The sequence below is a fragment of the Rana temporaria genome, chromosome 11 (genome assembly GCF_905171775.1).
Source record: "Rana temporaria chromosome 11, aRanTem1.1, whole genome shotgun sequence".
Taxonomy (NCBI): Eukaryota; Metazoa; Chordata; class Amphibia; order Anura; family Ranidae; genus Rana; species Rana temporaria.
In genome coordinates this window covers 130,649,122-130,665,896 of record NC_053499.1, presented here as the reverse complement: position 1 = coordinate 130,665,896, position 16,775 = coordinate 130,649,122, and the positions used below count along the sequence as shown (strand labels likewise).

At 44.2% G+C, this 16,775-nt stretch overlaps 1 protein-coding gene across 1 annotated transcript in view; it reads right to left on the bottom strand.

Moving 5' to 3' along the window:
- The window catches only part of PKD1L2 (polycystin 1 like 2), a 163,557-nt gene that overhangs the window by 92,531 nt on the left and 54,251 nt on the right, over positions 1-16,775 (bottom strand). Inside the window, exons 16-23 of the mRNA XM_040329156.1 lie at positions 15,708-15,896; positions 15,086-15,211; positions 12,221-12,379; positions 10,320-10,444; positions 7,266-7,392; positions 2,884-3,015; positions 1,841-2,066; positions 73-263 (exon numbers count right to left, since the gene is read on the bottom strand). Coding sequence (XP_040185090.1) covers positions 73-263; positions 1,841-2,066; positions 2,884-3,015; positions 7,266-7,392; positions 10,320-10,444; positions 12,221-12,379; positions 15,086-15,211; positions 15,708-15,896 — 1,275 coding nt within the window. The remainder of the gene's footprint in view (positions 1-72; positions 264-1,840; positions 2,067-2,883; positions 3,016-7,265; positions 7,393-10,319; positions 10,445-12,220; positions 12,380-15,085; positions 15,212-15,707; positions 15,897-16,775) is intronic.

Genomic DNA, 16,775 nt, shown 5'->3' with positions numbered 1-16,775 from the left:
GAAGAACCTACAGAGGCTGCTCACAGTCAGATGTGCATACTTAGAAACGTACATTATTTGTGGTATACTTACATGGCATCCAGTGTTGTTCCAGCTCTGGTTGATCTCATCCCAAAATACACACTGGGAGGTGAAACACGTGACTGACACAGATATGTAATCTCCATTAAATATGTCATCCTCTACATCTGGTTTCAATGCCAAGTAATATGTCCCTTCCCCGAACAGCTCTTCTGGATTTATAACCCAGGAATAGACCTTTTCTTGGGAAAGAATCAATATTAACCATTTAAATATATGCTCAGACATACTTAACTTAATGCAATGCGAGAGCTGTGCATGTTATTTTTTTTTTTTTTTTTTCAGGAGGTGCAGTTATGTTCATACACAGGGCTAGCCTTGGATTATATAGTGTTAGGGCTTTCCCAATCTTAAAGGGGTTGTCAAGTCTCCAGTTTCTTTTTTTATCTTAATGCATCATATATATTTTTTCTTACCTGAGCCCTTCCATTCCAGCGATGAGCACGAGTCCAGCGACTCCAGCCGCTGTTTCCATCCTCATTGGATAGATTGATAGCAGCAGGAGCTATTGGCTCCCACTGCTGTCAATCAAATTGGTGGGGGCCCAGTCCTGCTGTCTGTGTCAATGGACGCAACAGCGGGACTCGTGAGCGTACCCGCCCCGGGTGCCCCAAGGGAAAGCGACTCTCCCTGGCGGGACCCGATGAAGAGGAGGAGCAAGGAGCGTCGCTGGGTCACCACAGAAGAAGAGGATCGGGGCTGCTCTGTGCAAAACCCTTACACAGAGCAGGTAAGTTGTCAGGAAAGGCATAGCCGTCCAGCAGTAATTTCACGCCAGACACACGCATTTGCGGCGCGTCAGCACACACGCGCGCACCTGTCAACAACATTGGCGCCAACGGGGCTATTTAAAGTGAGTGCACCAAAGGCTCCTTGCTGTTTGGTCTGCAGCTTCTGTGTGTCTGAACCCTGTTACCTGTGCTGACTTCTGATCTTGAACCCGGCTTGCTCTCACTAACCTTGCCTGCTTGATACCCTGACTTCGGCTTGTTTAGGACTGCTCTTCTGCCTACCGCTCTGCCTGATCCACCTGAACGCTACAGACCCTGCCTGCCTGACTCTCTGCCTGCTGCAGTTCTGCTCTGCAAATCGCATCAGTTCCTGTCTCTTTTGCGATCCGGACTGGACTTCGGCTTGTTTAGGACTGCTCTTCTGCCTACCGCTCTGCCTGATCCACCTGAACGCTACAGACCCTGCCTGCCTGACTCTCTGCCTGCTGAAGTTCTGCTCTGCAAATCGCATCAGTTCCTGTCTCTTTTGCGATCCGGACTGGACTTCGGCTTGTTTAGGACTGCTCTTCTGCCTACCGCTCTGCCTGATCCACCTAAACACTACAGACCCTGCCTGCCTGACTCTCTGCCTGCTGCAGTTCTGCTCTGCAAATCAGACCAGTTCCTGTCTCTTCTGCAATCCAGCCTGCCACAGCTCTGGTCTACCTCTGCCTGTTGCATCACCAGCCACGAACATCCAGCCATACCAAATACTCAAATACTGGACTGATCCTAGGCACTTCTGCGTCACTGTACTTATGTGGCTACTGTCTCAACCTCAGGGTCCCACAAGCCGGTGCAGCAAAAGAGGCTCTCCCCTACACGCCAGGCTCACAATCCAGGTACGTGACTTAAGTATAACATTGTTATTTAAAAAAAACGAACCTTTACAATCACTTTAAAGTTTAATTTCTTTGCAGTAATAAGTGACATTCTGCCTCTTCTAGGTAGCTGTGATCTTATGGGGTGTATTTAAGACATGCACTTACCTCCAGGGTATTTTCCATTGGGCAGATGGAAATTGATGTCATAGTTTGTTTCATTAGGATGGTACTCATACCCCAGGTACAGCACCAGAGGTATTTGCTGACTGGGTTCCACATAAATCACAAGAGGAAGACTGGCTGATGTCACATTTACCAGAACAGATGTTAAGTTAGCCAAATAGAAAATGCTTTTTACATCGTTATCTGTGGAATCCCGGGGTAACATTATCTGAAAAGAAAATATCAGTATCACCAAGTTTGTAAGCAGGTGCAGTTAGCTAGTTTGCCACTAGAGGTCCCAAGAATTATGTTATTAGGGTGTTAGGTCCCCTTTTAGAAATAGAGGTGTGATGAATGTAGTCACTGCCCATATAAATGCCAGTATGGGAGGAGTCCTAGTGAGTTGGGGCATGGGAACCAAACACCCCACAGGCCTGCAGTTGTAGTCAGCTATTACAAGGACGTGGACAGGGCAGAATGCTTGGGTGAGATAGTCCAATACCCAGAAGAGCCAGACGTTGTCCTGTCTCGCAAAACAAGGTTTAAGCGGACAGGGAACTTGGTCTAACTGGACTGGGAGCGGGATACAAAAGGCCTTTTAGGCCAGGCTATTGTTCTTTGGCGTGCATACTAAGGTCCCTGGAACTTCTAGTGACACCCAGGAGAAGTATACCAAATCTAGAAGTGCAGCTACAGCAGTCCTGTCTCTGGAATGACATGAAGTAAGTCTAAGGCTGCGTACACACGATCAGTCCATCCGATGAAAACGGACTGAAGGTTTTTTTTCCCCCCAGCAGTTTCCCAATGGGAAACACTGTGGTGGAGCATACACACGGCCGGGATTCCCGGCCAAAGCTCTCACCGCAGTTTTCCCGACAGGAAAACCTCTGGTGTGTACACGGGGAAAGTTACCGAGCAGGTTTCGTGGTTTTTCCCCCGGGATTCCCATTAAACTTTTTACCGCCAGGAATCCCAATCGTGTGTACAGGGCATAAGTCTTTCCCCACTAGACTGGTGATGGATACATGGATAGAAGATTTTTTTACCTCTATATATTCTGTGAGATTCTTTACAGAGATGATGGATCCATTGGTGCTAGAAAGGCTCAGACCTCCTACAGAACCAGTAATTTCAAATGTGTTCCTTGAGGAAAACGGGTTCACTAAAAAGCTCACCATCTGAAAATTGAAATAAAGGTAAAAGTATCAGTCTTGGTTAGTTCTGAAATTATGTGGTTGTTGTTTTACCTTACAGTTTCACTAGATGGCAACCTGTTCCAACAGATCAGCTAACATGTCTGAAATGTTATTCTGATACAGTACTTTACTTTAGGTGCCAGCACTGGTCATCACAAGTGAGCAGGGCCAGACTTACCATTGAGCTTGACTGGGCTCAAGCCCATGGGGAACGCCCAATAGGGGGCCCCATGCCCAATCGTGGCAATCCCCCGTTCGCGGCAATCGCAACAATCCCCTCCCGCAAATTTTGCAGCAACCCCGGCAATCCCCCGTTCGCGGCAATCGCAGGAATTTTGGCACCCCCCCCCACTCAACAACTTCGGCGGATGGATGTAATTCTCGGTGGACCCCCCCCCCCCCCCGCTCAACAAGTATGATCAGTCGGCACACTGCCCCCCCTCAACAACTTTGATAGGTCGGTCGGTGGATCCAGCCACCCCACCCCCCCTCAACAACTATGATCGGTCGGGGGTACCAACCCACCCCCCACTTTTCTGCTCCAGGGGGTCCCTTCGATTTTTAAGCCCAGGGGCCCCCACCACCCTAAGTCCTGTCCTGCAAGTGAGTGTAGATACTGGCTGGTATTGCCACAGCAAGAGGGCAATATGTGTGCAGGTCTCCTGCTCAGTAGATACCAGCAGTTATGCACCTGGTCTATAGGACCAGGGCTTTTTTTCCCAGTGGAAAATGGAGGAAAGTACCTACTTACCAGACCACCATGACCTCTTTTTTAAGGAAGGTCAGGTGGGGCTGTAGTACAGTTTGTTGCTCAAGGTCTGTACTGATACCTAGAGGGACAAGCCAAGAGGTGGACTCCGCCAAGATATTTAACAGGAAAGAAATGAAGAAAAACGGACCATAGTGTAATTCCGCGATTTAGTAAAAAATTTAATAAAAACACAGGTCAAAAGTGCCCAAGCCTTGGCACTGAGGTAACAAGCGTGATTAAAGTCAGATATGCCGTGAAGCATTCACCGGAGTTTGTATCACTTGCATTGATGAGGCGTGGGTTCCACCACCACAGAGTGCCGAAACCGGAAGTGGCTGGACAGGGTAAAGTGACCAGGAGTGCCTCGACGTATGTTTCGTCGTGATGACGTCGTCAGGAAGCCGATTTATACCAGTGGCTGAGATATAACCCAGCTGCTAGTGTGCAGTAGGATGACAACAGTGTGGACCCGCTGATTGTGGCTTTATTTTTTATTTTTAAACAAACTCTATTGAAAAGTCACAAAGTGACCTTTCATTAAAGGGGTTGTAAACCCTCACGTTTTTTCACCTCAGTGAATCCTGGGCGCGATCCCGCGTCTCTCTCTCCACGGGTTCTCGGCTCTTCATTGGATAAATTGAAAGCAGTGCAGCCATTGACTCCCACTGCTGTCAATCAAAACCAATGACACAGGCGCCGGGGGGCAGGGCCGAGTCATACACTATGGATGCCGAGTGTATGACTTGAGGAGCGCGCCCGCAAGGTAACCCCCTCGGGAGAGAGCTTCCAATAGGGGGTTATCTAATGCAGGGAGGAGCCGAGAGAGCCGCGATAGCCACCGTGGGACCCCAGAACAGGTGGTTCGGGGCCACTCTGTGCAAAACAAACTGCACAGTGGAGTTAGGTATGACATGTTTGTTATTTAAAAAGAAAAAACAGGAACCTTTAACCACTTGCTTACTGGGCACATATACCCCCTTCCTGCCCAGGCGAAATTTCAGCTTTCAGCACTCCGTCGCTTTAAATTAAAATTGCGCAGTCGTGCGACGTGCCTCCCAAACAAAATTGACGTCCTTTTTTCCCCACAAATAGAGCTTTCTTTTGGTGGTATTTGATCACCTCTGCGTTTTTTTTTTTTTGTGCTATAAACAAAAAAAGAGCGACAATTTTGAAAAAAAAACACAATTTTTTTTACTTTTTGCTATAATAAATATCCCATTTAAAAAAAAAAAAAATGTTCTCAGTTTAGGCCGACATGTATTCTACATATTTTTGGTAAAAAAATAATAATAAAAAAATCGCAATAAGCGTATAGTGATTGGTTTGCGCAAAAGTTATAGTGGCTACAAAATAGGGGATAGAATTCTGACATTTTTTTTATTATTTTTTTATTTTACTAGTAATACGGCGATCTGTGAATTTTGTCAGGACTGCGATATTATGGCGGACACATTGGACACTTTTGACACATTTTTGGGACCATTTACATTAATACAGCGAACAGTGCTATAAAAACGCACTGATTACTGTATAAATGTGACTGGCAGGAAAGGGGTTAACACTAGGGGACGAGAAAGGGTTAAATGTTGATCCTGGGAGTGATTCTTACTGTGGGGGGAGGGGGGTGACTGGGGGAGGTGACCGATGCTGTGTCCCTATGTACAAGGGACACAGCATCAGTCTCCTCTCCCTGACAGGACATGGAGCTCTGTGTTCACACACAGAGCTCCACGTCCCTGGTCCAAAACTGCCGATCGCGTGTACCTGGTGGACATCGCGGCTGCCAGACACGCGCATCGGCATCGCGGTGACGCCCCCCAGTGGCCAGAGGACCCGAGGCCGTAAAAATACGGCCTCCCGGATTTATAGAGCCACCTGTGAGGCTGTGTTTTTACATACGCCCGGGTCTGAAGTAGTTAATATCATTTTAAGTTGTATTGGATGTAGCATGGTGTGAGGCGCTGGATTGTGTTTTGCTAAGCTGAAAAAAAGTACAGCATGTCGTACTGTTTTTCAGCTTACCCCACTGCAACACAGTGGGGTAGATTCAGAAAGCAATTACGCCTGCGTATCCATAGATACGCAGCGTAATTGCTAAGTAGCGCCGGCGTATCTACTTTCTGTATTCAGAAAGCTAGATACGCCGACTGTAGCCTAAGATATGACTGGCATAAGTCTCTTATGCCGTCGTATCTTAGGGTGCATTCTGCCGCTGAACGCTAGGTGGCGCACCCGTAGTTGTCAGCGTAGAGTATGCAAATTGCATACTTACGCCGATTCACAAACGTACGCGCGGCCGGCGCTCGTTTTTTACGTCGTTTTATGCCGTAAGGCTGCTCCTGCTATTAGGAGGCGCAGCCAATGGTAAGTATGGACGTCGTACCCGCGTCGCGATTTTCAAATTTTGCGTCATTTGCGTAACTCGTTCGTGAATGGCACTGGACGCCATTTACGTTCACGTCGAAGCCAATGACGTCCTTGCGACGTCATTTACCGCAATGCACGTCGGGAAATTTTCCCGACGGAGCATGCGCAGTACATTCGGCGCGGGAACGCGCCTAATTTAAATGATCCACGCCCCCTACGGGATCATTTAAATTACGCGGGCCCCTTTTACGAAACGCCGCCGCAAATTACAGAGCAAATGCTTCGTGAATGCAGCGTAGCTCCAGTAATTTACGGATGCGTAGCGTAAAAACGATACGCTGCGCCGTCGTATCAGTGCGCGCCCCTACCTGAATCTGGGCCAGTGATATGAACTGGCCTTGTAGGAGACAAGGCCTTTTTTCTTGACTTGCAATAGGACTGTGCTTGAGTAGCTGCTGGAGTAGCACCCTTCAGCTACCCTCACCTACAGTGACGCCCTCTAACTAAATGCACCCCACAGTAACTCACAGTTACCCTTCTTCATCTATCTGCCACAGATGCCAAAGCTGTCTTTCTTAATCTCACACCACCAACGCACTGGTACTTTTTCCCTCCACTGACAACAACGCAGCAGCATTTTATTTTTCCACCAACACTGGTAGTGCAACATTTTTTCCTTTCAGTGACACCACCAATGCAGGGGCCTTTTTTCCTTCCGATGACATGATACTCAACTCTTCAGTTTTTTTCCACAGCATGCCACAACCATTGGCACTATTATAGTGCATGCCGTAAGCGAAACAACACTGCTATTAGTCCCACCACCTGGTCTGCCCAGTGGAGAGGAGGGCATTGTTTGGCATCTTTGCCTGGGGCGCTGGACAACCTTGTCCCACTACTGCATACTGCTGTATGCTTGCAAAATATACCGTAAGTGTGTCCTATCAGCAAAAGACAGGGAGGTAGGGTATCCATACTGTTTAAGGCATAATTATAGTAACAATCACATTTTATATCACATATTCTACACTGAACCTCTTATGTTACATGTATAATACATTATTGGTGATATCTCTTATCAATTGTGTAACTATATAATTGACTTTATACTTGCCCGAAGATCCAACGCCTCATCTCTGTCTAGGGGAACATTCATAGATGTGATGGAGGGGAGTTTAAATGCTGCTGTGTTGACATTGTGGACATTCACAGAGGCACTTCCCACCTGGTCTGACTGTAGCCTGCCACACAAAGGTTGTAGATACAATATCAATGTTAAGGAACAACTCCAGAGATACACCTAATCATAGAGAGCAGAGTGGGTGAAACATGTCAGAGGGGCTTGACCGATGGGCTGGGATCTGAGCTGAAAGACAGTTTTCCATCAATCTTACATTGGAGGTGGTATTTGCATGCTATAGTTCTCCAGGATGATAGGAACAACCTACCTGTCGAGTTCCTTCAAAAAATGGTGCAAGTGTACCTAGAAGAATTGAAGCTGTTTTGAAGGCAAAGGGTGGTCACACCAAATATTGTTTTGATTTTCTCTTCTGTTCATTTAGCTTCTATTTTATTAAATAATAAAAATAAACAACTAGCATTTCTATTTCTGAAAGAATTCATAATTTACAGCATTTTGTCACACCTGCCTAAAAGGTTTGACCAGTTATATATACCGTATTTATCGGGGTATTGCACACTTTGGCGTATAGCGTGCACCCCTAAAGTGGACAAGCATTCCTGTAAAAAAAACAATTTAGTACTTACAGTTTTGGTGTCTTGCGCGGCGTCCATCGGCGGCCTCGTCGGGTCCGGCGTCCGTCTGCGGCTTCGGTGGTGTCCTCCTCGTCGGGTCCGTCTGCGACTTCGGTGGTGTCCTCCTCGTCGGGTCCGGCGTCCGTCTGCGGCTTAAGTGGTGTCTTCCCTGCTTCTCCCGCGCCGTCTCCCTGTCGAAACGCTGCTTCCCGCGCTCAGTTTGAACGCCTCCGCTGACGTATACTGAGTGCAGTACCCTAGGCTACATTCGGCCAGGCTCGGCTTCGCTCGTGCTCACGCTTTGTGACGTTTATGCGTAAGCACGAGCGAAGCCGAGCCTGGCCGAATGTACCCGAGTGTACTGCGCAGGCATTCAAACTAGGCGCGGGAAGCGGGTATCGGCGTATATCGCGCACCCACGATTTCCCCCTAATTTTAAAGGGGGAAAAAGTGTGCGGTATACGCCGATAAATACGGTATATATTACACTTAGGGCCCTTTCACACAGGACAGATCCGTTATGATCCACCCGGTGAACCTTCGATTGCTCAGCGGGGATCGCACCTGGCGGATGACAGGGCGGGCCCGCGCACTGTGTAGGGACCGCTCTGTCAGATCTCCGCTCTCCCCTATGGGGGGATCGGATGAACACGAACCATCTGTTCGTGTTCACCCGATCCGCAGACGGATGGAATAATAGGATTTCCTCCGTCTGCACAATCGGAGCATAGCGGACCCGGATGAGATCGGGTGTCAGCGGATGTTCATCCGCTGACACCCGCGATCTTATAGGGATCAATGTATGTACCTTTTTCATCTGTAAACGGATGAATGAAAAAGCGGACGTACGGTACGCAGGTGTGAAAGGGGCCTTATGGAAGGTTCATATGTGGTTGATCTACTAAATGCAAATGAACTGTGCTCTTTGCAAGTGCAGTTCCACTAATTTTCTTAAGAGCTTAATAAATGTAGTAAAGCTCTGTGGATTTCCATTATCCAATCATGTGCAAATAAAAATGTTTTTTTTTTTTGCATCTGATTGGGTATTCTCTACAATGTGAAGCTTCACCACATTTATATTTACTAAGAAAAAAAAAGGGCAACTGCACTTGCAAAGTTCACAGTCTGTTTGCCATTCGTAAGGCAACCTACTGTATATCTGTCTACAATGTTTTTTAGATAGTTATTAACTATTTAATAATTTGAATCCCAACCATGACATTACCTGCATAGAGTTTGCATGTTCTCCCTGTGCCTGAATGGGTTTCCTCCGTGTACTTTGGTTTCCTCCTACACTCCGAAGACATGCTGGGAGGTTAATTGGCTCCTGACTAAATTGGCCCTAGTATTTCTATGTATGCATGTGAGTTAAGGACCTTAGATTAAAGGCGGGGACTGATGTGAATGTACAATATATATGTAAGTGCTGCGTGAATTGACGGCGCTATATAAGTTCCTATAATAAACAAAATAAAATAAATAATAGACACAGATATCAGTGAAAAAAAATTCTGGTTAGAAAAGCTTGTTTCACTCATAGAAAATTACACATAATGAGAAGAAATTTACTTGTATACATGTTAAGCACTCATGCAATGGACAATAGAAACAATCATACATTGACCCCATACACTGGGAGATGTGGTTTCTGTATCATTGTGCTGTTCCTTGCGATAGCTATTTAGATCCTATTTTTTATAGCCTTCTGTTTCACCTTTACATTATTTAATTGAATAAGTCAATGGCTTAAGTATTGAATTGTCACTGAGTTGTCACTGAATCCCATAAAAAAGCATTTTTTGCATTTCTTCTTTATGGAAAGTTGTACACATTGGCCAGTAATCCTAATTATTATAATACAGTGGAACCTTGTTTTTTTTTTTTTTATTATTCTGACTCGGTTTGCGAGTGTTGACTCTCAAGGCGAGCAGAATTCAAGCTAAATAGGCCTGCAGTACCTAATTTGGCCTGAGGTAGGGGGGCGCAGGAGCCAAGAAAAGCCGAACATTGGCCTGCAGTGCCTCATTTTGCCTGATGTACGGTGGCTCAGGAAACGAGCCGAAGTGTCCTCAAGCCTTTTCGGTTGTTTTCGGCGCTCTCTGATGCCCCCCCCACCTCTGGCCACATTTGGTATTGCCTCCCAAGTCAATGCGGAACAAATTATTTTCGTTTCCATTGACCTCAATGGGAAAACTCGCATTGATATGGATATATTTGGATTACGAGCATTCTCCTGGAATGGATTATGCTCATAATCCGAGGTTCAACTGTAGGTGTATGCAGGAGTGTCATACTGACTGACCTCAAAAATAAAATGTGCAATGTTATTATTAATATATGAGTACTTCTAATGGAGTATTTCTTCTACAAAAATAGTTATCATGCCATAAAATGGGGGTATTAATGGACTCACCTGTTTATATACATGGTAGCGGATGGAGCCACCAGTACTGTAGGCTCATTGTCGGGAAGTTTTCCTATAAGTAAAGCACTCTGCAGGTTCTCCACTGCACTCAGTAATGTCTGTGAGATTGCACTCTGCATGGCAAGAGCATATTGTTAGGTTGCACATCTTAAACAATAGGCAAAATCATTTTCTATCTGTTGAGAAGATTTGAGTTGATCTAAAAACTGTTCTATACAAAATATTAAAGTCTATAAATTTGGCTTGCATGCTGCTGAAATTGTACTTGTCATCTAGGACAATGCGGTCAATTTACTAAGGATTCTGCATTTAATATGAAGGTCACATGACTAATTTTTCTGAGCATTTTAACAAGATATATTCAGAGAGCTAAACAACTCTGATATTAGAAACTAAGAAAAAGTTTTCGTTCAGACTAAGGTTCCTAAACTTTGTTCTGTGAATATTGCAACATGAACCATACGCAGTGGCGGCCCATCCATACAGGGCTCAGGGGCGCCGCCCCCCTAATCCATGCGTCCTGCCCCTAATCAGCATGCAGGGCTGCTGGACGCATGGATTCCAATGGTTTTTTTTTTAAGCACACGATGAGAGCCTGAGGCCCCATACACACGACAGAGTTTCTCGGCAGAATTCAGCCAGAAACTCGATCGGAGCTGGATTCTGCCGAGAAACTCGGTCGTGTGTACACTTTTCAGCGAGGAAGCCGACGAGGAACTCGTCGGGCCGAAAAGAGAACATGTTCTCTATTTCCTCGTTGTTCAATGAGGAAAGTCGGCCCGCCGAGATCTCGGCGGCTTCCACACTGAACTAGATGAGGAACTCGATGTGTTTGGCACGTCGAGTTCCTCGGACGTGTGTACGGGGCCTGAGGCTCTAACTGGCTTAAAAAAAGGGTGGGCTCGGTGCCACCCCCACCCCCAAAATATTGAGCACCAGCCGCTAACTGACCGTAAATAACCAATTCAGTTTATTTTCCAGCACTGATTTGGTGCATTGCACATAACTGGTAAAAACCTTTATTGTAGTCTGTGATAAGTGTTATTGCCACTAGTATCTCAATGATAGTGTTTATCGCTGTGATAATATAATAATTATTTGGTAAGGGCCAAAATATATTTTCACATAAGTGATGAGAGGTAGAGCCCATATCCATGATTTATTTGGGTTTATAGCTTATAATGATTATTACCATAATAGAAATTTAGTCTGAGATGAAGATGATTAGGTTGAGATGAAGGTTTGAATTTAGGAGTTAAGTTGAGTTTAAGGTTTACGTATAAAGCAGAATATAGAAGAAACACAAATGACTGCAGCCCTATAATCACAAAAACATAATTAACTATGTAAATGTTTTATATTTGCATTTAATTAAACTTGGCATCGACCTTGTCTTTCCCTTTCCCAGGCACAGCAAAGCTCAGACTGGGAGAGCGAAAGCAGTACAAGAAGTCAATCAGTACTCATGATAGTACTCATGTTCCTGTTATGAGGAAAGATTACAGTGACCAAGAGGTGATCCCATCCTTGTGCTTCTTCTCCTTTCACTATCCAATCGCAAGCTGGTGGAACAACAAGACCTGTATGTTTTAGTCTAGGATCACACTGAATGCGGCTTTGAAATCATGCGACTTCACTTGAAGTCGCATGATTGCCATAAAACAGAGATCATTGTTCTATAACTAAAGCAATTAGTAGGGCTGTAAGGCGTAATACATGGAACACTCAAATTAAAGAAGAACTTATTTGAATGTTTTCCGAATAGCTCTAGAAGTTCACTAACTGACCATATTTGCTGCATGAGGCTGCTCTACATTCTAAGTCAAATTATTATTCCATAAGATTCCTCAATCAGCTTGTATTCATCTAAATACCCATATGAGACTTACCTTGCTTATGGGGTCACTGTCATTTTTTGCAGTAGCTTCCAGCACATTACTCATAGCACTAAACAGATACGTTGCTGCTGTTTCCTTTGCATGGTCTTGTTCATCACTTATTGTTAATAGGGATTGGCTGACATCCCTCAGTACAGACATGGCTTCCACCTTCATAAAAGATTACATACACCAGTAAACACACTTTGACATGTGAGCATGCGTTCAGATTTATTTAAAAAAAATTTTACCTAACATTCCAATTTTTATTTTCATTTTTTAAATTTATTTATTTTCATTAAAGCGGAGTTCCGAACATTTTTTTTTCTTTTTAATCACCCCGTGAAAGTCACCACTCATGGAGTACAAATTAGACATGTGCACACTGAAATGTTTTGTTTCGGAATTTTTTTTTCGTCCAAAAAAATAATTTGTTACTCCCGAAATTAGTTTTTATTTATTTTGTTTCATAAAAAATGCATTCATCCGAAAATCCGAATTAATTAAGGTAGAATCTGTCATTGAAGGCTTATGGTGTCTGTCGAATGTTCTAAGAAGATTCGACGGAGCAGCTAAACTGTACGACGCCGCAATCGTACATTTCCGGTCAAATGCTCCACCCACAAGCTATAGTAGCATTCTAATGTTGTATGACACTAGTAATAATTATATTTATTAATTATTATTACTACTCAACCAACATTGGAATTCTTCTATAGCCTATGGGTGGAGCATTTGATCAGAAATGTCCGCTTGTGCCGACTGCTTCATCGAATCTTCATGTCGAATCTTTCCTCTCTATGTAGAATAATATTGGACTAATAGGGCCAGATCCACGAAGCGCGGCGCTTCTTTACGGCCAGCGTAGTGTATTTCAGATACACTACGCCGCCGTAACTTACAGCGTATTTCCCGCATTCTCAAAGAATTTGCGCCGTAAGTTACGGCGGCGTAGTATAACTGTGTCGGCGTAAGGCCGCGCAATTCAAATGTATGAGATGGGGGCGTGCTTTATGGTAATACGTCTTGACCCAACGTAAATGCCGTTTTTTCTGAACGGCGCATGCGCCATCCGTGGGGGTATCCCAGTGCGCATGCTCGAAATTAACCCGCAACAAGCCAATGCTTACGACGTGAACGTCATTCTACGCAAAGCCCTATTCGCGAACGACTTACGCAAACGATGTAAAATTTTCAAAATTCTACGCGAGTACGACGTCCATACTTAACATAGGATACGCCTCATATAGCAGGGGTAACTATACGCCGAAAAAAGCCTTACGGAAACAACGTAAAAAAATGCGCCGGCCGTACGTACGTTCGTGGATCGCCGTATCTAGCTAATTTGCATACTCGATGCGGAAATCTACGGAAACGCCACCTAGCGGCCAGCGTAAATATGCACCTTAGATCCGACAGCGTACTAAGACGTACGCCAGTCGGATCTAGCCCAGCTTCAGGCGTATCTTGTTTTGTGGGTACAAAACAAAGATACGCCGGAGCAAACTAGAAGTTACGCAGCGTATCAATAGATACGCCAGCGTAACTTCTTTGTGGATCTGGCCCATAGAGTTAAGGTTAGGCACATTCAACTGAAGATTTGATAGACACAGATTGCTATTGTCAGCTTCATGTCGAATCTTCTATCTATATCGAACTGCTGTCGCAACAAAACGAAAATAAAGCATTTTTTATGTCAGATCTTTCGGATTTCGCATTCTGTGCGTTCGTTATCGTTTGTTAAAATGAACGCGAAATCACAGAAATTCAGATGAAAATGCATTTGGACGAAAACGAATGCACATGTCTAGTACAAATCAGCATGTGTTGTGTATTGTGCTGTTGCTATTATTTGTGCAGCATTCATTACTTACTATATTCTCCTGATTTAGCAGGCAGCCATTGTCACTGTGGGCAGCTGAAGCCTGCTGGTGCTCTCTTCTGGGATTAGGTGCAGCTGGCTACCCAGCATGACTGCTGGGATTGACAACACAGCTATCCCAGGAGCCAATGAAAAAGCAGAAATAACGTACCTCGCCGCGGCAAGGTAAGATGGAAGTACAGCCTAAAGACTCCAGAAATAGTACACAATGACAAAAAAACATATCTAAAAATGAATGGGGGTGCGGTCATCTATAATTAAAGCCATTGTTGTGATTTAGGCTGGAACTCCGCTTTAAAGTGGAGGTTCACCCAAAAAGTTCATTTTTAACACTAGATTAATGCTCATTTTGTCAAGGGGAATTGGGTTGTTTTTTTAAAATCGAAGCAGTACTTACCGTTTTAGAGAGAGATCTTCTCCGCCGCGTATGGGCTGCGGGACTGGGCGTTCCTATTTGATTGACAGGCTTCCGACAGGCTTCCGACGGTCGCATCCATCGCGTCACGATTTTTCGAAAGTAGCCGAACGTCGGTGTGCAGGCGCAGTATAGAGCCGCACCGACGTTCGGCTTCTTTCGGCTACTCGTAACGCGATGTATGCGACCGTCGGAAGCCTGTCGGAAGACTGTCAATCAAATAGGAACGCCCAGTCCCGAAGACCATACCCGGAAGCGGCGGAGAAGATCGCTCTCTAAAACGGTAAGTACTGCTTCGATTTAAAAAAAAAACACCCGATTCCCCTTGACAAAATGAGCATGAATCTAATGTTAAAAAAAAAAAATTCCGGTGAACTCCCGCTTTAACCTGCAATGGCAACATAAAGGAAACAGTCTTATCGCTATGAACAGACAACTGTTTTTTTTTAGACACTACTTACATCCAGTATGAGAAGTAAAACTTTGTTAAAACTGTTGTTGTAACATTTTTGGAACTTTAACTTTGTCAAGCAGTGTAAAAATACTGGCATGTGTACACTGGATTATGGGTAATCCTAACCTGAGCTGAGGAAGACAGTTCTTCACTTTTCACCGTAATGTCTTTCAGCACCTCGGACATCTCCAGAGCTGTGTGTAGTGACGTGACATTAACAGTAGAGAGCGCCGTTAACATTACTTCTCGCAGCTGGTAGGAAACAAGAAAACATTTATATGGACCATTGTGTGGATGAGCCTACCAGATAAACCCTACTATAGTTAGACTAATCACATAAAAATATTATTATAGATGGAGAAGCTGGGTGGGTTGTGTAAATGTAGATCGGAAAAGGTAGCCATGTTTTGAAGATAAGGATTTGTCTTTTTTTATCCTTTTTTATCCTTTTTCCCTTTGTATGTGATGTATTTTGGTAATTATAAGTATATTGTGGGGTATTTGAAATCCCCCAGGGGATTTTTTTTTTTTTTTTATGTTTTTGATTGTTTTGTCTTATGTTCTTTTTTCAAAATTTAATAAAAAGGAGTTTAAAGTAAAATAATATTTAGAAAATATTTTACTATCTATATTCTATACCCTTTAAAAACAATAAGTGGCCAATGTGTTAGTTCCCTTCTGCTTGCAGCTATTTATTGAATACATAAACAAAGACGTGGCGTTATAATTGAGTGAAAATTGACCAAACCTCTTTTTTGTTGTCTTTGTTTAGTGATCTATCACCATTGTCTCCAGGAACTTCCTGATTCAAGACAGAAGACACTGACTTGTACAGCTGTATTAGTGATCGACTTTTACTCCCATCCTTTAAAATGCTGGCTGACCTATCAGAAAGGAACGATGTTAGACTCTCAGGGTCACTGTTTCCATATGTAACCTGTGAAAAAAACAAAAAGAAAAAAAAAACAGGTAGATATACGGAAAAATAAAGCAAATGTAAGTCTATTCATTCAACAGTGGTTTGTGAATTATGATAATGAAGTTTTTATATACAATAATACCTCAGATTGTGAGTAACGCGGTTTGTTTACGAGCGTTTCGCAAAACAATCTTTTTTTTTTTATTCAGACTTTCCGAGTGTTGTCTCGCAAAACGAGGAGCAGGAGTCAAGCCTCTGGGAGTGTGCAGTACCGCATTTGGCCAGAAGTGCAGGGGCGTCGGTGACACTCGGAGCCGTTGGGAGCAGCTTGGAAACACTTCATTCCCGAGTGTTCCTGAGCCTCTCCGGATGCATCCGAATGGCTCTGAGTGCTTTTCGAGTGATTCCGAATGTCTCCGGCGCCCCCCCAACCTGGTTACATGCGGTACTGCATACACTAGCAGTGCCACTGTAACAGATTATCTGAGTTTCCATTATTTCTTATGGGGAAACTCGCTTTGATAAACGAGTGCTTTGGATTGCAAGCATTCTTCCTGGAACAAATTATGCTCGTAATCCAAGGTACTGCTTTTTATGTATTAAAATTTCTAATAATAAGTTTGGTTAAAATATTTTGTAGGGGTACCATGCTAGTCCCATATTAGGACTCAACCAGTTGCTTTTTCTACCCCCACACCATAAATTAATTTCCCCCCTTAAAAGCTTAGTATCAAATCCCACTAGAAAAACTAAAGTGGTATTAAACTCAAAAGCAAACATTTTATAGTGCCATCGTACGTGTTGTACGTCACCGCGTTCTTGGCAATCGGAATTTCCTACACCATTTGTGCGACTGTGTGTATGCAAGACAAGTTTGAGCCAACATCCGTCGGAAAA